Here is a 21226-nt window from a genome sequence, read left to right as displayed (position 1 = left end):
CCTACTTTGCACACGATTTTAGTGTTAGTTTTCATAACAATACAAATTACAAATTTTGGCCAAAAAGTGAAAGTTAACAATTTGGTAAACTTTCTCGTGAAATGTAGGAAACTACCTTATGTAAAAATAATAGAATGGGGACTTATGGTGAACTAACCACTCGTACTTATTAACTAGCAGCCCTACTTTTTTATCTTTTCATTCGGCAATAAACAAAATAGATGAATTACTCCGCGGTTTGACGTGATTCACTCAATTCACTGCAACAACCATCGCATAACCATCGTACCCGACATTCCCGACACCGACCAGCCGACAGTGAGCCGAACCGACGAGCGACGAGCCGACCATCATCGCGTGACAACTCGGTCGCTCGGTGACGTCACTTTCACCCCCCCCTTCTCTGCTCCGCCCCCGTGTCCACAATACAACCCAATCATGTGGTTCTCAAAATGTGACTATTACATTTAATTATTTTTGTTTTATTGGATTCCTATTACGTACATCATTTAAATATCACGTATTAATCATGCAATAATTATTAAGAAGAATGTAATATGTAAATGTTTCTTTTTTTATTTTTTTTATTTATTTATTTATTAATTTTTGTTTATTGCAGAAACAAACAGTACATAATTACATAGATGACAATAGTTACAAAGTTATAAAAGTTAGTATAATAATTGGTACCAATGACATGTCGCTGACATATACTATACATAGGAGGTATATTATACATTTACGGTTAAGTTACATTTTTAAGTTAAATTAATTAGTGTGCTGGGGAAGGAGAGAGGTGTGTGTGAGTGTTTGTGTGTGTGTACGTGTGCGTGTGTGTCTGTGTGTGGTTGTATGTGTTATGTTGGCGAATTCATTGTGCTAAAAAAGTTTTTCTTAAATAGAGGGAGAGAATCAAAAAATATATCGGTACTTGTGCTTGTTTGAATTGAGTTGAATGTTTGAAGATATAAGTGGTACAGTGGTGTTATATAAATTACATATGGGTACAAAATATATTTATAATCTCAATCTCCCCAAAGCCTTCCTTGTGATTGGTGAGCGAGTTGCACTAATTATAAAGAAAATAGAATAACTTTATGCAAAAGTTATATATAATAGGAACAATGGAAACTTTTGTACATTGATGTAAGAAATAGTAGAACTGATCGGAATTTGGATAAATTATTATACAAAAATTGCTTTGAAAATTATTTCAAAAGTATTTTGTTTAGTCGTAAAACAACATACTAATAAAACTCCGTATCTGTTGCATTTTTCCAACGCATTTACAACCTAAAGATATTGCATTTAGTTTTAAAAGTATGTTTATTAATAATATACCTAGGCTGTTACTAATTAGGTTCTTATACGCCGGTTCAACGTTGGTGTGATAAAGCCGGCCTTGAGCCTTGTTTAAGACCGTTTTAATCAAACAAACACCGTGGTAATAAGTCAAGTTTTTCACTGTTCTGACCTTACGGGCTAAACCACCCACCAGGTGCGTTATATTTACACCGCGTTTATAAGTACATATATATTTATCTTGTGGACTTTTGCAAAAATTTTGCAGTCCACACAATAATATTTGTGTTCCCGCATAATAGTTATATTTGCATTTTCTTATCTGGCAACTTCAAACAAGTGGAAGGATGTATATGTTTACAATGTGTTTTATTTTCAAATTTTACAATTTCATATTTTATGATAAGGCAAACATTTATTCGTTAATAAGATTGGGAACCTCCCCGCAGTGCCTACCTGTTCAGTTCATCTGCTTCGTGCCACAACCAGTGAACGAGTATCGGCGCTTTATTAGTAATAAACTGCCAGCCGCGAAGAGTGGAGTTACCTTCGTTTCTCCACGTCCGAAAGTCAAACAAATCCGTGTCGTGTGTACTTCTAGCCAACTAGTGATTTCATTCAATCCAGTGATATTTCCTCGAGTGTGGTTATTAGTAAACACAATGCTGAAAAAAATGGATAAAGTTTTGCTGACCGTCACGCTGATTGCCTTGACGACGAGAACAGGTAAATGAAACTCAAAATAAACAAGTTCCGTTGGGACTTAAAACTTTACAACGACAATGTTTTAAAAATGGGCGTGTAGTATTGTGTATATCAATAAATTACTAATCAAAATTATTGCAAAATATGTTGTAGTACTGCAGTAGTTATTAAATTTATTGAGGGAATTATTCTAAATTGAGAAACGAAAGCCTTTTTAATTCAACAATTTATTGTCTTCAGTCAATTGAAAGAAAAGTTTTAACTTTTATAACCTAAAAATTATTGATGTTATTTTTTTCTATTTTTGTTTGTGGGTTTTCTTGTCGTCTTTGAATTTCCAAAAACATGTAACAATTGAAGGCCGATTAATAAATACGTTTGATGTATTCTTACGCAGATACTGTAACAACTTTCGTTATTTTTTTCCAGAACTTAGTTTACCCGTATTTTGTATTATATGTCTTACTTTTTATCCACTTAAGGGTTCTGTTTTTACAAAAAAATATAATTCCTAGGTTTGACATACTTTTATATGAATTAGTGATGAATACCTAATACAAGATGCACTATGATAAATGTTGCATACAACAACGTAAAATTTCCCGCCACCTCTCAAAAATATATTTTTCCCAACTCTTTTTTTATGTTTTACAACAAAAAGTTTTGTATTATTAAAATAATATGTTTCACTACAAAAGGTTTTGCATTACTACACATGTTTTGAGGTGGTGAGGTATTTGTGTGGATACTGGCACCACGGGATACGAAAATATTCTGGAGAAAATACAGTTTGGCTGTACAAGATATTGGCATTTTCGCACCTCGTTTGAGGCGGGACACCTCAACACTCAACACCTCATTTAAGTATTTGAGTACCTCATACGAACTCATTATGAAGTCATGTCATTTCCGACACTGATATGAATAATAATACTTTATACGCGGAATTTTTCAAGATCTCTCCCGTTATTTTATGTAAACTGAGTTATTTTTGTGGATATCGATTGAACCGAGTACGATTCTAGCGAGTTTCTTATGCGGTAATGTCTAATTTTGGAATATAATAATGCCATATTGCGTTTCCTCCTTCTTTCTTAAACATCTCATTCAAACAGCTTTGCTGTATCCATCATCAGGTATGATGTGATGACGGTCACTGCAAGGCTACCTGAAACGTTGACAATCCCGATAATAATACTTTTAAAAAATCATTCCGTTGTTGGGTTTTTACCTCATTCAAATATGAAGGATACAAGAAACAATCCACTCTAATTTCATGACAATATGATCATATTTCATGATTAACATTCCGTGGAAAATATTTATTGATCTTCTGCAGTTCTGGAACTAGTAACGAAGTAGCCCCATGCCGGCACTCCCATAAGTACACCATTCTATGTAATGTGAAACCTTTGGTTCGCGAGTCAGTATTTGAGGTATGAGGGAAAACAGATTTTGTTTTGTTTATTGGAACAATTTTTCTTTAATAACTTTTTAAAGTCATACCATCAATGTAATATATGATTGATGGGTAGATAATATTAATAAATATAAACAAAACATGAAACAGAACAAGACACAGAAAAAAGTTTAAAAAAGATAACGGCCTGACCTGGGAATCGAACCCAGGATCTCTATCTGTATCTTCCACACAGAAGGCCCTTAGGAAAATAATTTCCCTCGGGGCCTTTTGCTTGTCATCTTTTAGGATGTTGCGTGGAGGGTCTTTTTTTAAGGAAAGGAAGAAGATGAAGTTCTGGGAAGGTAAAAGGTATGAGGGTTGGGTAGGTATGTCATATATCCCTCCCACTGCGGCGCAAGGCGATTGGTCGAGAAACCAGTTGGAGAGATCTAAGGGTCTCTCAAAACCAGCATCCCTCGATCTAGCATCTGGTGGGAGGCGCACCCTGAACACACCTGACCCTATGAACCCGGGCACTCCTGCTTAATCATCAAACGTAGCGAATCACTTGGGCAACTTATGGTAGAGGTGTTGGTTATCCAATAAATGGATCCTGGGGCGGCGGTACCAAACCCGCCTCCCGAATTGAAATAAAATTATCGATCTTATCATAAAAAACTAACATTCTATTTAATTATTTTTCTAAGAATTCCATGATATTTTTAGAATTTTCATTTTTCTACGATTTCCATCATATTTCCAGAATTAAGATTTTTCTATGAGTTCCATCATATTTCCAGAATTAAGATTTTCTACGAGTTCCATCATATTTCCAGAATTAAGATTTTCTACGAGTTCCATCATATTTCCAGAATTAAGATTTTCTACGAGTTACATCATATTTCCAGAATTAAGATTTTTCTACGAGTTCCATCATATTTCCAGAATTAAGATTTTTCTACAAGTTTCATCATATTTCCAGAATTTGAATAGAAGAATCAGCTGGCAATACATCTACCTATTTTTTTATAAATAGATGTTTTAAATGTATTTAAAAACATGGTTTCATTGAGGATTGAACCTTCTCCCCGGGGGACTGGCTCTTAACTGCTGTAAACGTTTAAATGTCTTTAAAAACTTATTTTGGTTTGACTGAAGCTTGAACCTTCCTCCCCAGAGACTGGAGTCAACCGCGCTAACAACTGAGCCAAATCCCAATTGAGTAGGACCTACATTTATTTCGTATATTGACTGTGGTAACGACAACCAATTTCAGAGAAATGTATGTAAAATATCACCAATCGATAGAATTAATAATCGAGTTAAATTCCACTTCCAATATTCCATTTCATCCATACATTATTAAAGGAAAAAAAATTGAAATTCCAATAGATGTATTTAAAAATACAGATACATACTAGAAAGGCGAGTTCACGCACGATCTGCTGGGACTAGCATACTACTTTTAATGCTCAACGAAAATAATAACTTCCAAGCACATTCATTAGGTACCTATCTCATAATATTATGATGACGAATAAAAAATATGATAAAGCCCATAAATTGAGCTTGAAACGCTGGCCACCCTAGAGACCGTTCCCAGGGTGGCACGAGTGGCAGGAGATAGCTGTGTCAGATACTCCACACTGCCTACAGGCGCTAGTGTGCAGATGCGTCAGGGTGGCCTGCAGATAATAGAGATATTTTCACTAGGCTGGGCAAGCTGAGTGCACCCATCTGTTATCGTCGCGCCCCACACATGACCGAGTCTCACAGTCCCGGGCTGCGGCCGCCGATAAGCTACGAGCTTTTGAAAGTCACTTCATGCATGAAAATGTGACGTTATTATTAATATGGTGACCTCACCAGAGTTAAAAATTTATTGTATGAACTCAAAGATTCTGTGAGATATGTATTATAAGTATGTAATAAAAAAAGAACACAGATAATGCGAAGTGGGCACATTTCGTGATTTCCAGTATAAAACTTTTCCATAAACGTGTCCATATTTTCTGTATCTTTAATAATTTACATCGCAGTTGCTTCTGTGGGGCGAATCGAGGTACCTACGGTTGTTTTGATCAAAAGATCGTCATTTTGATCTCGACCTTTGACCAAAAATACTAACAAACGTCTTGGGAAACCAAAACACTAGAACAAACCAAAACACCTTTTCGTATCAACGGGGCCGGCACTATGCGGGCGCAATTATCAGGGCGTTGATAATACCTAACACCTATAAGTCCAAACACATCGCCATTGAGATTATTTTTCACGAAAACGGCGCTATACAAAAATACAAATCATCCTAGGCGTCTACTGGTTTTGACAAGAGGCGTCAAAATTTTACTTGTACCAGGGCCGGCCCTGCGTATCAACTCACTGTGAATGAGATATTACTTGTAAACGAGTCCAAAACACCCTACACAAATATAAAAATTATTATTTTTTACCGATTTTTTTTTCTCCATTAATGATACAGCCCTAAATGATACCTTGTATGCAAACGTGGTATTTGTGAACCAACCTATATAAAAGTCCGCTTCGTAACCTAAAGTTCCATTTTGTAACTGTTCAACGATTTTGCATACGATATTATCATATTTTTTCTCACAAATAATTGTTGAAAGAGTGTGTCTTTTGTCAAATATGTTCTAAATAATGCTTAAAACAATTTGACATTCAAATGCAATGTATATATTTTTTTAATATTATTAAAAAATCTAAACTTTTTGTCATATAGGTAGTTACAAAATGGAAATTATTTTTTTAATTTTGTTACAAAACAGAAAAAACAAAATCCGGATGGGCTCTTCCACTATGCGTTTTTTTAATAATAAACTTAGAAAAATATATTTCTTAGAGTTGATCAATAAACTTGAACATATTTTGCTTAATTTGGCGGAAAAACCTTTAGTTTATAAAAATGTTATAAAAATTAGGAGGAACAAAAAATGGCTATGTCCTGTATCAGTGATGTTGAATTATTTAATAATGTAAGGCCATAACGTGAAAATATTATTCTGTGTTTTTTCAGCGCAAGATCAATCGAGTCCTTATTTCTGGAATCAATTCCCAGTGGAAAAATGAAAAGTCATATTATAGTAAATTCTGATTTTTTATTTTTTCCAACGTTCCATATAATATTATGCATGTATTAATATTATAACGTGCCTCTCACTCTCGCCTCTGCGATCTCTCCCAGAATAGCTCGAGACGAAGAAGATAGTGATTATCGCTGGTATCTGGTGCATCGATAGCAGTGGCGTACGTGTGTTGATTATCATCACTAAATTATCATACAACATTCTGAATACCTTACTTAATAATTTCACTGAGAGCATTTGCGTTGTTGCGCAACTACGCTGTTGAATTTGGCAGCCATATCTGTGCAAAAACGGGCGATCCGTTGTTAGTTCCCCTATTCCAGATTGCAATATTAATTAGAGCACAGACGTCAGTCATCATGCAGTCCTTGTTCTGTCGATATTTTGATGGAAGATGATCCAAAGAGGTAGCGTCATTAATCCCTTCTGCACCGCGCATAGTCGGGAAACACGTGCCCAACATATTATGCACACGGCTTACATTTGTCGCATGAGAACGGTTCGCGTAATGCGCCTTTTTTATTACAAGAGTAACAGAGGCACGTTTAGATTTATATATCGGATTACTAAATCGTAACAAAATAGCTGAAAAGACGATCTATAGTTAAAATATATATATTCTACTGAGAAACAATGAAAAGTGGTGGAGTGATTTTTTCAATACATAATTTTAATAACGTAATTTTTTCCACTTTTTCACAGCTTTTCAGACTATATGGACTGCACACCACTGATTGATAGTTGTGTGTGATCACTTCCACTCTATCGCCCATCTCAAAAGGTCACAGATCACAGTGGTTGACCTAGCACCCAGCACTCTCAATCACTACCAGATATTTCTCTGGAGATATGAACCGTGTTTACGGTGTTTGTCGATTTTAGATATAACATCAGACAATTTCCTGACTACATAATGCATATATTTATAGAAATCATCCGAGTATTTTTAATAGTAGTAATCACTTTAGTGTTAGATACTTCAGTTCCTGTTGCCCTGGTGAAAGACAACCATAAGAATCCAAACGCTACTTGAAATAGCAATAGCTGTATTTAGTGACCAGGTCTGAATAGTCAGGCACTTCCCAACCTTAATTTTCCCCATATCCTTCCCCTCCCCAATCTCAGCCTCACAACACAGGAAGGTAATTATCTCAATTGGGGATGCCATAGTCCCCCCTGGCTCCTAACATTTGGGAGCAGTTCTCTATTGCGGTACTATTCACATTTAAAAAGTTATGGAATTTTAAATACCTTAAAAATTGCGGGATTATTAGCTCCAAAAAGGAGGCTATGAGGAAACTAATTCCCCTCATGGCCTATATCATCTTTCTGGATGCTGTGTGGAGGGTCCTTTTCCTCACCACATGAACCCGGGCTCCCCTGCTAAGTCACCAAACGAAGCGAACCACTTGGTATGACCTATAGCAGTGGTGTTGGTCATCCAATAAAAGGTTCCCGAAGCGGCGGTACCCACACGCCTTCCAAATTGTAAATGAATGGCTGCGGACTGCGATTGCTAATACTTTCAGAGGATTTATTTCATATTTTTAAACTTCTTTCGGATGGATTACAATCAACTCACTTTCTTAGATCTAAAATTTCATGCTTTATGCACAATTTCTACTTTCTCCAAATAAAATCTATTGCGACCTTTTTTTGGTAGGTACCTTATTAAATTTTTCATTTTCGTCCTTGCCTTCGTTTTCAGAGTTGGAATATTCCCACTGTCCCCTCCCCATCCCCGGGGCTATCCAAGCTCTCCCCTGAAGAGCCACTTCAATCATCGATTCATAATATTCGGGAATTATGCGTAAACCTCTTCAATTTCAACCTTCACGAGAATTTTCTCTGGTTTAGTCTGTTGATCTATAAAAATGGATTTCGCTCCGTATGAATTCCTTATCTTTATGTAAATTTACCATGCGCCTGCAATAGCGGTAATTATAGCGTAATACCGCAGTTTTATGATGTTGCCTCGAAAATTAATAAGAAATTACCGGACGTGCTTACTGTTCTTCTACTCAGTGAGGGTAGGTACTATAATATTATGTAACTATGTGTGTAGCTAAAGGGACTTGGACACGGTCAAGCGGCTTGATCGCAAGCACGTAGTTTTTTTGTCTATTGTTGTCTATTGTTGTCTATTATTGTCTATGCTTAGCGGCTTGACAGCCCGCATCAAGCCTCTCCGTCAAGCATGGCCACGCCTTCCTGTGATTTCGTGGTGGTCTATGTATATGTATTTCTATGCCTTCCTGTCATTTCGTGACTCGCGGCAAAATGGAATCTGTCAAAGACAAAGCGTTCTTGGCTCTTACGTTAGCTTTATGTTTGAATAAAATAATAAAAAGAAACGAATTTGGTGTCAAGAATGGTACAAGTTAAGGTACCGCTTTACCCATGAGCATTTGCAAAGTGTATTACAGGCTACAGCTATTTTTCGTATGAATATCTTGTGCGGTATTCATACAAAAAATATGTTTTCTCCATTGAAAATTCAGAAAATTATTTATTCTACAGTTTGATTATTAATGACTTTGAAAACCGCTGTCATAATTATTAAAAAATACTAAAATACTTCCAAAATTTTTAAATTAGATGGATTTCTACAAATTGAACACAAAAACAATAACTAAGTACCTATTTTATTACAATTTTATTCAATTTATATCATTGTTTATGATACGTGATATTTATTTGTCTATTGTCGTTTGTCTATTCCCACAAAAATATAAATTCGCATCAAGCCTCGCCGCAAGCACGTAGAATTGCGCAATGCTTGCAAGCCAGCTTCGGTACACGGTCAAAATGCTTGACACAAAGTGCCATAGACAATAAACTACGTGCTTGCGATCAAGCCGCTTGACCGTGTCCACGTCCCTAAAAGAGACTGGGACACGGTCAAGCGGCTTGATCGCAAGCACGTAGTTTTTTTGTCTATTGTTGTCTATTGTTGTCTATTATTGTCTATGCTTAGCGGCTTGACAGCCCGCATCAAGCCTCTCCGTCAAGCATGGCCACGCCTTCCTGTGATTTCGTGGTGGTCTATGTATTGTACTTCTATGCCTTCCTGTCATTTCGTGACTCGCGGCAAAATGGAATCTGTCAAAGACAAAGCGTTCTTGGCTCTTACGTTAGCTTTATGCTTGAATAAAATAATAAAAAGAAACGAATTTGGTGTCAAGAATGGTACAAGTTAAGGTACCGCTTTACCCATGAGCATTTGCAAAGTGTATTACAGGCTACAGCTATTTTTTGTATGAATATCTTGTGCGGTATTCATACAAAAAATATGTTTTCTCCATTGAAAATTCAGAAAATTATTTATTCTACAGTTTGATTATTAATGACCTTGAAAACCGCTGTCATAATTATTAAAAAATACTAAAATACTTCCAAAATTTTGAAAATTAGATGGATTTCTACAAATTGAACACAAAAACAATAACTAAGTACCTATTTTATAACAATTTTATTCAATTTATATCATTGTTTATGATACGTGATATTTATTTGTCTATTGTCGTTTGTCTATTCCCACAAAAATATAAATTCGCATCAAGCCTCGCCGCAAGCACGTAGAATTGCGCAATGCTTGCAAGCCAGCTTCGGTACACGGTCAAAATGCTTGACACAAAGTGCCATAGACAATAAACTACGTGCTTGCGATCAAGCCGCTTGACCGTGTCCCAGTCCCATTAGACTGGTAGCTGGTACCTAAGTGGGCGAAATTAATAGGTACCTACACTGCCGTGTGTACAGATGGCAGTGGTACCTACCATAGACATATGAATATCAGTTATAATAATATTTTCATATGTCTGTGGTACCTACCTATTGTAGTGATTTGTTTTGGGGTATTAGTGTGTGCACGCACTGCGATTAAACGCAGCGGTTTTGGTATAGCTGAAAATGCCAAACCGCGTACAAACACCAACTGCGCCTGGCGTTTATATTGTAGAGGAGGCTACAAGCTAAAAATGTGTATATTCTTGGTATACCTTATATTGTAGGTAATAGGCATTAAAATCGCTTGACAAACGGTGTCTAGAAACGTTCGATTTCAAGCACAAAACTGGTTTTTATTTATTTTGTAAATAATTTTATAAGAAAGCAAAAAAAGTTAATCAAGTGAAACTGTCACAGATAATCTTAGCTACTGTATTTTTAAAAAGTTTTTTCCTTTATGCGTTCATACATTTATATTGAAAAAATATATTTTTTAGTAGTTTACATTTATATATTTTATGGAGTAATTTATTTTTTTATTTGTATTCTATTCAAGAGAAACGATAGGAAAACCTTCAATTTATCTAAAGCATATTTTTTGGTATTTATAATGTACCCCGATTCGTAATAAAGATTAATCAAAATAGTGATTTGACATTAAGCTTCGCCTTAATTGTATTTCAGTACCACCATGAGTACCATCTGCTCCGATGATGAACACTGTAGTGCTGTCCGAAACGTTGGCTAAAGAAGGGTGTAGCATAACACGGCATAAAACCACAAAAATATATCACTTTATACATAAGCACAGTGGTAGATAGATACTCGGAATCGGGCCATTGATTTTTTAAATCTAGTCATGCTGACTAAGCCTAGCTAAGTCCTGTTTGTCGTCTTGTAATTATGAGGTTGTCATGGTTCAATTTTAACATACTTTGGGCCACGACTCGCCCTCTAGAAATTTCTAGAACATTCGAGTAATCTGTGTAAATTTTTTCTGGGCTTATAAAATTACAAAAAAATGCTTTTTGGGGAAAAAAAATCTATTTTGTCTATAGTTTATTCTTACGGGTTAATTCAAAAAAGTGTTTATTGAGGTGATAAAGAAATTCTCAGTTTTTAGTTTTTGGACGCGTTTAGAAATGACAGACAGTGCAATTTTGAATGGCCGGTAAATCCCCTATTTGTGGTGAGACGTAAGTTAGATATTGATGACCGATGAAATGACATTTGTAATTCTTCAAACATTAATTTGTCACTTTTGTAAACGAGGTTCTGAGTTTGTGTATAATTAAAAAAAGAGGAATGAAACTAGCCTAAAAACCTATTTTCATATTAATTTATCAAGTAATATTTTTATAAATTTTACGTGATATACGAAACTATCCTGAAAACAATTTTGATCGCTTTCGAAGATTTTAAAAAACAAGTAAACTTTTCGTTTCAGATATGTTTTCTTTACATATTATAAAAAGGCGATCAAATTTTATTTAGATATATTTTTTAACGAAACTGCCCAACTATTAGATGCAATTGGTTCATCAAACTGACATAACTAATGTAATCAATAGGAATTCTTAGCGATTTTCAAAGGAAAATTTGAAAGTATCATATGTAAAGCCGAAAGGCGATACGAACGTCGATCGGTAAATGCACCCCAGTTGTTTTCTACGGAATTCTCGGAAACTCTGAAGGCAAGTGTTTTTCTAAGCCCAGGATAATTTATTATCCCAGCCGTCGCTTTTCTGAATGCACCACTTCAACAATCACCAGGAACAGGATTACACGGAGATGAATGATGGACTTGCCGAACGTCACAGCAGTGCTACAAGGGTCTCTTATCTATGTGAGGTGTCAGCGATTTATTAGCAGCAGACACATACCTGGACGAATGACGAACCTCGTGCTGGCACTGTTGGTGGACGCTGTGGACTCTTTCGCTGCAGCAGCTGGATCAGCTTCCTCACCACCTAGGATTCTTGCTGCAGAGTCTCCATCTTATATCTTCGTGTCACCTGTTCCTGTACATAATTTTACTTAACTTAACTTCACTTTTGTAATATTTATATTTTTTGTAATACCGGCATCAACTGTAAAGCGCCCCTGAGGTGATATCTCACAAAAGCGGCGCTATAAAAATTGTCCAATAAATTAATAACTATAGTGATATATTTTTGAGGTACTATATATATTTAAAAAAATGTATAATCGTGATTTCAATAATTTATGGCCGTGAAAATCTCAAATCACAACAAAGTATGTGCCTATTTAGGTATTTATTATTTATCGACTATCGAGGATCTGGGTTAATCTTAATCTTCATACATGTGTTGTCATTTTTGACATCCCCCCTCCTGTTATTCTTTTAAAACAATAACCAACATATTTATTTTTAAATGGTACAAGTATTTTAATTTCACTTTTGTTGCAAATCTTGCAAGCAAAAATTAGCCCACTTCCCGGCATACGATTGAGCTGAAATTTGGTAGATAGACTCGTTGTCGATATAGACAATGCATTGGTACATCAACTTTTGGTGGCAACCACGCATACACACGCGGACATATACGCATTTCTCTGAAATGTCGATCCTACCCGATCGGCGTTTGGCGAGGTTGTTAGCGCGGTTGACTCCAGCTCCTGGGGAGGAAGGTTCAATCCTCAGTCTAACCAAAAAGTTCAGTTTTAATGCAAATTTTAAAATAGATTTATTATAGTAATCTATGGTAATATAGTAATCCCAACCTGTTAACTCATCAAATACGTATTTTCTTCTTTCTTTTTTAAATATTTTGTGTTTGTATATATGTAGTATTACTTTATGTTTGTGATTACTGATTACTCTATGTTCGCTTCACTTAAATGTAAATTGTTAACCTCAATACAGGCTTAGTCCTAGTGAGGTTAATTTTTATGAGAAAAAACGTGATTTATGTATAGTGAGATGCAATAAAAAAGAAATGGTAAAAAAAACATTCATTTATGGGTTGATTTTTTCTTTCAAATTTAGCAGCAAGACAAGGGTGAATAATTCTGAATTAATTATTGTCAACACGGTGGCAAATGTTTATAATTACTCAATTATTAATAACTATTTTGAATGAAAAACTAAGTTTCGCCAATCATATCCACCAAATTGTAAACAAATAATTAAAACACTAGGCTTCGTAATAAGAACAACTAAAAAATTTAACTCTATACAAGCCATTAAACTGTTATACATATCTCTAGTTAAAAGCATAATTGAATACAACTCAGTAGTTTGGTCTCCCTCTTACAAAATTCACATTAATAACATTGAGCGAATACAAAAATCCACGTTTTATAAATTTTGAATTAAATATCTCACTAGAAGTAGTATATCATTTCTTATTAAATACTCTAAAAATACACACATTGGAAGACAGGCGTAAAATAAACGACTCAAGGCGATGCCATACATAGTAATGTAAAATCACGTGTTTTTGGTTTAAAAAATTTGGTCGCCTAGAAATGTTTCAGATGCTTTAATTAAATACTGCGAGTAGAATATATCTTTGCCTTTGAAATAATCGAGTATTTTTTAGATAAGTCTTTTTATAAGCCCAGAAAAAAATAATGTAAAGGCCTATGAAAACTGCTTTAAAGATCAAAATCTCCTACTTACGAACCCATTTTCGGTTATGATTTTATTTATCAAATTAAGTTATTTATAAAATGATCGAAAAAAAATATTTATGCCACAAAATAAAATAAAAGGCACTTTTTAGCCATGTTTTTTTCTTGCATAAATCAGAACAGGCGGATGGTGTTAAGCGAGAATTTAAACCTTATCGCCATCTACGTAAGGGTTGTTATTGATAGCGTCTCAATTTAAAATATTACACGACGTAGTGCATCGCCTTAACTTTTTTATTCAATTCTAAACTCTAAATTCGACTGTTGCGAACTTCTGTAACTCATAAACTTACGAATACCTACGATAACAACACGACAAAATACACTATTCCACTGCAACACACACATTGCGAACTCCCCAATACAACGGTTTCACACTATGGGAAACCAATACTTAGGTGATGTCGATATATTTAATATTAACTTTGCGATTTTTGTGGATCACGTAAAAGATTTATTTCAACACTATTCCTAAATGGAAGTTGTATTTTTGTAAACCAGTCAAATCGCTGTATTTTTTAATTCATGTTCTTATTCTTTTTATTTTTGTTTCTTGCATATATTATGTTTTAATGTAATTTTATTTTTATTATTTCTTTCTCATGTTTCAAAATTATCTGTCATCAAAATTGTACCACGTACATGTAAAAGCCCTCTGGGCGTTAAATAAATAAATACATATTCCTATCATTGAAAGTACGAAAAAGAAAGTATTTCCTATTTTAGCTCAATTGTTTCACGGGCGAAAGCGCCCTATTCTTCTGGCTTGTCCATTCCTAATTATGTATGGTAGAAACTGCAATTTATTGAACAAATCAGTGAACCAGCAACTTGAAATTAAAACAAAATAATACGTTCATATTACAGAACTCAGTGCAAACTTGTGCAATGATGGAGGACTAAGCTAGCAGTGGTTTGAAATCGAAACGCCTGGGTGGGAATCCGACGCATTTGTGCACTCGGCTACTAGCCGGTTATGCTGATATGTGTTAAACGTTTCCGTTTTAAACAATAGGAGTTTATTCTGACTACTTCCTTATTCCTTCCCCGTAAGCTCTATAAAAAAATTATCTGCCCCTCCTCTAGCTTGGAAGCTGGCGACGTCCCCTGAAAACATGTGTGATAATAAAACAAAATAATGTACGTAGGTACCTACCTAAAACAAATGTATTTATAATACATTTCGAATGAAAGTACTTAATAGTTTCGGAGAATTAATAAATTGCACTAGACCAAAGTTCGTAGGATATTTGTGCACAAGGCACACAGTTTCCAATATTATCAAAGTAGAACTCGTGGGACAAACTTCAAACTTTGTTATTTATTATGTTAGTTACCTATGTTATTTATAAATAACATAACTAACATAAATATTTATTTATTTAATATTAACATAAATATTTAATATTTATTTATTTAATATTAACATAAATATTTAATATTTATTTATTTAATATTAACATAAATATTTAATATTTATTTATTTAATATTAACATAAATATTTAATATTTATTTATTTAATACATATTAACATAAATATTTTTATAATTTATAAATAACATAACTCTGTTATGTTATTTATCTTATTTGTTGAAAATTTTGTAGGTGCCTAGTATAAGCAATACAGCATTGCGTTTATTTTTTTATCCTATTTTAGGCGTGAAAAATTCCCGACAATTTACAGGAAAACATGTGGAAATTCATGCTTTCCCTGAAATTATCGAAGGGCTTTCCATTTGTTTGCCTCTTTGTAGAAATAAAATGTAAATACTGTATAGGCCCTTTATAGGTTTTACTTTAATATAAATTGTGATAGCGGAATAATAGTACTAGTAGACTGTCACCTAGTTTAGTTAAAATCTAAAGTGATTTTTGTGTATGTAGTGGCAGCGATAGATTGCTACCAGTGCGTTGGCACAGACCCCGTCAACCCCTTCCTTTGCAACGAGTTCCTGGAGGATGACCAGGATCTGTCTCCGCGAGGGTGTGACGAAGTGTACGGAGCCAGCTACTGCGTCAAGCACATTGGACGCTTCGAAGGTACCCACATCGGCTCGGCAAAGATAGCAACAGCTGCACACTAACCTTACCTAGTCTGGCTTGGTGGCATAACCTAACCTAATCATTACTATTATCTATTCATTGCTAATCTAATATAGTCTGATCTGGTCATCTGGTAACCTAACCTAACTTAACCCTATTGGTGTTGGTAGGTAATCTAACCTTATTGCTGTTTTACTATGGTTTGGAAAGTATTACACGGGAGCTGAATCAGCCTGTTGCACAGTGAGGAACTAATACTAACATGGAAATCTTTTCTTCTATATCTTATAATGTTGACGATAGAATGCATAGTTCACTTGAGGACAGGACCATAATACCTTGTCCCAGCTCCGAACCTATTATCTTAGTGTGTACAGACATTTTGAGGACGGGACGATGAACCAAGAACTTGTCATTGAGATAGACTAGACAGCCAGGCTATCTCCGCAGGACAGTGGCTTACACCCACCACCGCACGCGTTTGAACTCCGGTCGAATATTTGTATTGTCTCTCTGTCCTACGGGGTCGAGGCTGTCCTCAATTCTGTATTGTCCTCTTGTGAACTCGGCATTTGATGGTACTATTTTATTTTAATCACTTTTTTCTGAATAATATTAAAATTTCTATTTTCTTTGTGTTTAGTAATCTTTGTAACATACATCATTCATGGCTGTGTATAATATACACTGTGATAATATTATCACCCAACAGTACCTGGCAAAAAGATTGCGTAGGAGTCTGAAGAGGAATGAATGTAAACATTGATATCAAATTATTTCTTACATAAAATATTTATGGATTCATTGACATCATCGCACTGTTTTTAATCAGTCGTGTACACTCATTACACATTCCCAAGTATGGTTGTTATTGACTAATTACTTCGAAATGGCCTCGTTTAGAGGAAGTCTGTGACTAAATATAAATAAAATTAAAATGGTTTTAGGCACATTGGAATATTATTGAATAAAACATGATTTGTCTTTACTTAACCACAGAAAATTCTAATCTAACTACTCAATACCACCGCTAACTGCTCTTTACCAGGTTGAATCACTTTTTACCAATTAACAACACTTTTACAATAAATTTTATTTTTCAAATGTCAACAGAATCGTTTCAGAAAAACCATTTCTTTGTCAGGACAAAAGTTAACAGTTTATCTAAGATTAATTTTTGGCGTATTATGTTGTGTTGCGCTTCCTCCTTCTTTAGCCAACGTTACAGAAAACGTTACATTGTCCATGTAAATCCAATTAATCACTCTATTTCAGATTGAATCACTTTATCAAAAATCACAATCTAAAACTTAAGATTCTTTTTCTTCATATGGTGGAGGTCAAAGTGGGATGTTGAAGATATTCATCCAGTCGGAAGGTATCGGGAGTCACTTGGTTCAGCACAGATGTGTCTCCGAGAGACTGGTGAAGATGGCATTCTTCAAAGACAGAGAGAACCCCGGCAGTGTTTTTTTTTCAGGTTAAATAAAAATCTAACACAACTAACTTTACTTATTCCAGGAATAATCAATAACGAGACATTACTAATTCATTTCCATGACTAACACTAACGCAACTGTTCTCTTTAATTCACGGTGCTTACCTGATGTCCGCTGTGGATATATGGCAACCTTAACACAAGCGAGGGGTATAAAGTGCTTCCAATGCGACTCGGCTCAGGCCATGGACTGCTCGGACGTGCTCATCAATGAGCCGGACAATACCTTTACGGCCGACGAGTGTGACGACGTTTTTGAGGCGCAGTTCTGCATCAAGAGTACGGCACTACGGGGTCAGTCGTCATAATCTTACTAACGATTTCCATCAATTATTGAATGATGAAATTCATTTAAAAATATACATAATATATACTTTTTCGGAAACTTGTAGTATCAGGGGAAAATGATTTTTCTACGTAAAATTTGGAGTCGATTTTAAGTCATTACTTTTTAGATTTGATTTTTCAAGTAAATCGCGTCCGTAGTTAGAATTTTACATCAAATTTGAAAAAAAAACTTTGGGTAGAGGATTAATATCTGTATTTTAACTGCGATTTTTAACAATATTATGATGTAGATTCGCCAGTTTTTACTACGAGTTTCCAGACACTGTGTATATATATATATATATTATAACTGGGAGGCATAGGAAATCATGTCCATTTAGATAACACAAAACAGGAGAGCTGAAAAACTATTTTCAGTTAGATTTATAATCATTTTTTTTATCAGATTAGCATTAAAATTGCTTAGAGGCATACAACAATACAAGGATATTACGTCACTGAAAAGAATGTATGTGATTACAAATATTCGACTAGATGTCAAAATAGTATAATATGCCCCTGAACGAAAATGATTGGTGCTGGATGTTATTATACACCAATCACTGAAGATTTAAACCAGAAGTGTATTGCGGGCGTGTCTGTGTGCCCGTAAAGTCAATTTCATCTTACTTTGGATGAAATAGATCAAATCATTTCAAATATTGAAATTCTTTCTTTAGAACAGATAATCAATTTCATTGGCCTGTGTGTGGCTTAGGAAGTCGAAAAGTATTTTGTTTGAAGTTGGTATAGATGACACTTCTAGTAATTTTCTGTTCGGTGGCTATATTATACACAAATACATCTGTTATTACATACATTATTATGTTGAATGAGGTTGTTTCATTATATTATTAATTAGAGCATGTTAAGGACACAAATTTTTTTGAAAATACTGAAGATGTAAATCAAAGTACCGTTAAATGTGTTGACATATGCAATGGTGTCATACATTTTACCCAAGTTTGGTTTGAAAGCTCACTTTATAAACTAATTTTACTGTCGTTATTAATGTTATTTTTATAAAAAAAAGACACAACCTCATTGGAGATAATATTATAACTCTTGAAGAGAGGAAAAATTATATTAATTTCGATCATTTTTGTTACTAAAATTAATGGACATAACCCCTTATGGCTCAGAGGTATACACAATAAAAGTGGAAAAGGAGGTGGGGAGGGGGGTGCATGTTTGAATGAAAAATGGTTTTTTGTCATTTAAAATGTATTGTGCATGTTTGGCAAGCAGATGCTCAGATTTAATAAACTAATTACAATATTAATGCAAATGTAGAAATGTATCCATCAAATGATTATTCCTGAATGATAATTATTTGTGATTCAGTAAAAATTTCATAATATAAAACTTTTGCTTATTACTATGTAGTAGAATTATTAGACCTTGCAGTACAGAAGTAATTAACACATTTTCCTGTCAGTTTGCTGGATTGTAAAATTTGCCAATTGCACAACTTTTATTATTATTCTACATAGTAAATTTGTAAATGCTACACAAACATTATAAGTTTAGTGGTATAATAATATAATTTTCGCATACAAAGGCCTCGACAGTCAAAAGCTAAATGCACAGAGTTCAACACTCGTATTGCCAGTTTGTTAAAATATTAAAAATAAATACATATCCTTATATTTCACATAGCCAGTTGTTTCCCAGAAATTCATATGTGACAAAGTCATCAATTGGCCATTCAGCACCATTTAGATTTTTTTCGCAGTCGAAAGGTTTCCATTAAATACCGATTATAAGTGCGTTTCAGCTTTTGAACAAATTGTGATCAGCAGAAGAGGAAAACTAATCATGTTGTTAAGCTTGTCAACTTATTACAATTTGATAAAAAGCTGAAACATACCTAGAATCATCGTTTAACGAACCTTTCAAAAAAAAATAAAAAAATGGCACTGAATGGCCATTTGTTGACGTTACATTTGAATTTCTGCGAAATATCTGGACCTTAGATATTACATCTTTGATCCATTCGTCTGTCGCGTCAGACAGCCATGTCTTTAATGTCACACAATGTATGTTACATATTACATCCAGCAAATTGATCCTGTTTTTTGTGTTTAGGTGGCATTGGCACCAAGCGGTACTGTTCTGCGCTGGACCTTGGGAACTATTGCAACTACGTGCAGCATCTCGGAGATCAGCTGGAATACCGTTCCTGTGTGTACACATGCGACACGGATGGCTGCAACGGTTCCAGCACCCTCGCTTATTCTTTCTGGCTTCTCTGCCTACCCGCTTTTTTGCTAGCAGCGCGAGCCAGATAAGGGAGAAATTTCCACATTTTTAGATATACTCGCAATATTTTTTACCGTCCATTTCACTAGATAAATATGTAATATGTAACTCCACCAATTTATGTTATCGAAAAAAAGATAAATTTGACATACCGACCACGGGTTTCGCTACAGCAAATGTAATTTAATCATACATTGATTTTTTCCATTCTCATAATTTTTTTATGTTTTATCTCTCCGTCTCAATAATGTATGTTATCATTTTTTATCAAAATATTATGTATTATACTTAATTTAGTTGGTGCAATTTGAATATATTGCAATATATTTTAAACAGAAAGTTATTTATCTCAAATATCAGATTGTTAACTTACTGAGAAACATAGAAAATCTTTGGTCGAACAATAAAAACGAAAGAAAGGGGATTAGCCACAGCTTTTTGTATAAGACAATCTTTACCTAGACCATTTCATACATTCCAAGATAATATTTGATGTAAATAAGTAGATATTTATAGTTAATATTATGCAAGAACCTTCCAAAATGCGAGACAAAGCTTAGCTTTACCACGTTAGTTCATTGGAAAGTGGCAAAGACACAATTGAACTCCGGAAGAAATAAAATAGGCTGCAATTTGACAAAGGTTTAAAAACTTACAGATTGTTATGTTAGCAAAAGCAGATTGAATGCACACAATGAGGCATAACTATAACCTGATGAATATACGCTTCATTTATAATAAGCAGATTCAATTTGAAAACCTAAAATATAGATTAGTGATGTTATATTACGTAAGAACGTACGTCTGTTTGTTTGTGTGGTGTGCCGTCGTATTAATGTTTCTCTTTAGAAAAATCTATCAGAGATTTATTTACATAATTATTATTTTTGTAATTATTTAATAATCAAAATATCACTCATTTCATGTAAATAATACTGATTATTTGGTAGCCATATTCATCAATGTAACATCGCAACTTCTGTAGATGACAATAAGATGTAAAAATAACATTTGTTAGATGTATGTAATGGGTTATTTCTGAATTTAACATTATGTACCTTTTTATTTCCAAGAGATGAGTGTTTCTATGAAAAAGTCTGAAGAATATATCTTAGAAGATCTACATGTTTTGTTTTATTCTGTTTAATATTAAATATTTCAAAAGGGTTAACTGACTTTTTCTTTTCCTACCG

The 21226-nt window shown here is 34.4% G+C and overlaps 1 protein-coding gene across 1 annotated transcript; it reads left to right on the top strand.

The window, feature by feature from the left end:
* The first annotated feature begins 1811 nt into the window (after positions 1-1811).
* Positions 1812-21199, top strand: LOC149423307 (UPAR/Ly6 domain-containing protein bou-like). Its single transcript, XM_089632662.1, has 3 exons — positions 1812-2028; positions 15788-15943; positions 19860-21199. The coding sequence occupies exons 1-3, from the start codon at positions 1965-1967 to the stop codon at positions 20060-20062; spliced, it is 423 nt and encodes a 140-aa protein (XP_089488788.1). The 5' UTR covers positions 1812-1964; the 3' UTR covers positions 20063-21199.
* The last annotated feature ends 27 nt before the right edge of the window (positions 21200-21226 follow it).

Source organism: Hesperophylax consimilis, chromosome 6, assembly GCF_061612785.1.
Source record: "Hesperophylax consimilis isolate HC1 chromosome 6, BYU_Hcon_1.0, whole genome shotgun sequence".
Classification (NCBI taxonomy): domain Eukaryota; kingdom Metazoa; phylum Arthropoda; class Insecta; order Trichoptera; family Limnephilidae; genus Hesperophylax; species Hesperophylax consimilis.
The sequence above is the reverse complement of the archived record's forward strand: the minus strand, read 5'-3'. Positions and strand labels throughout refer to the sequence as shown.

What these genes read in the sequence shown, in the direction of transcription:
- LOC149423307 (XM_089632662.1), top strand. Translation starts at nt 1,965, where the DNA reads ATGCTGAAAAAAATGGATAAAGTTTTGCTGACCGTCACGCTGATTGCC. An exon ending in TGCCTTGACGACGAGAACAG is followed by an intron (nt 2,029 to 15,787) that starts GTAAATGAAACT and finishes TTGTGTATGTAG; the next exon opens with TGGCAGCGATAGATTGCTAC. An exon ending in GCACATTGGACGCTTCGAAG is followed by an intron (nt 15,944 to 19,859) that starts GTACCCACATCG and finishes TTTTGTGTTTAG; the next exon opens with GTGGCATTGGCACCAAGCGG.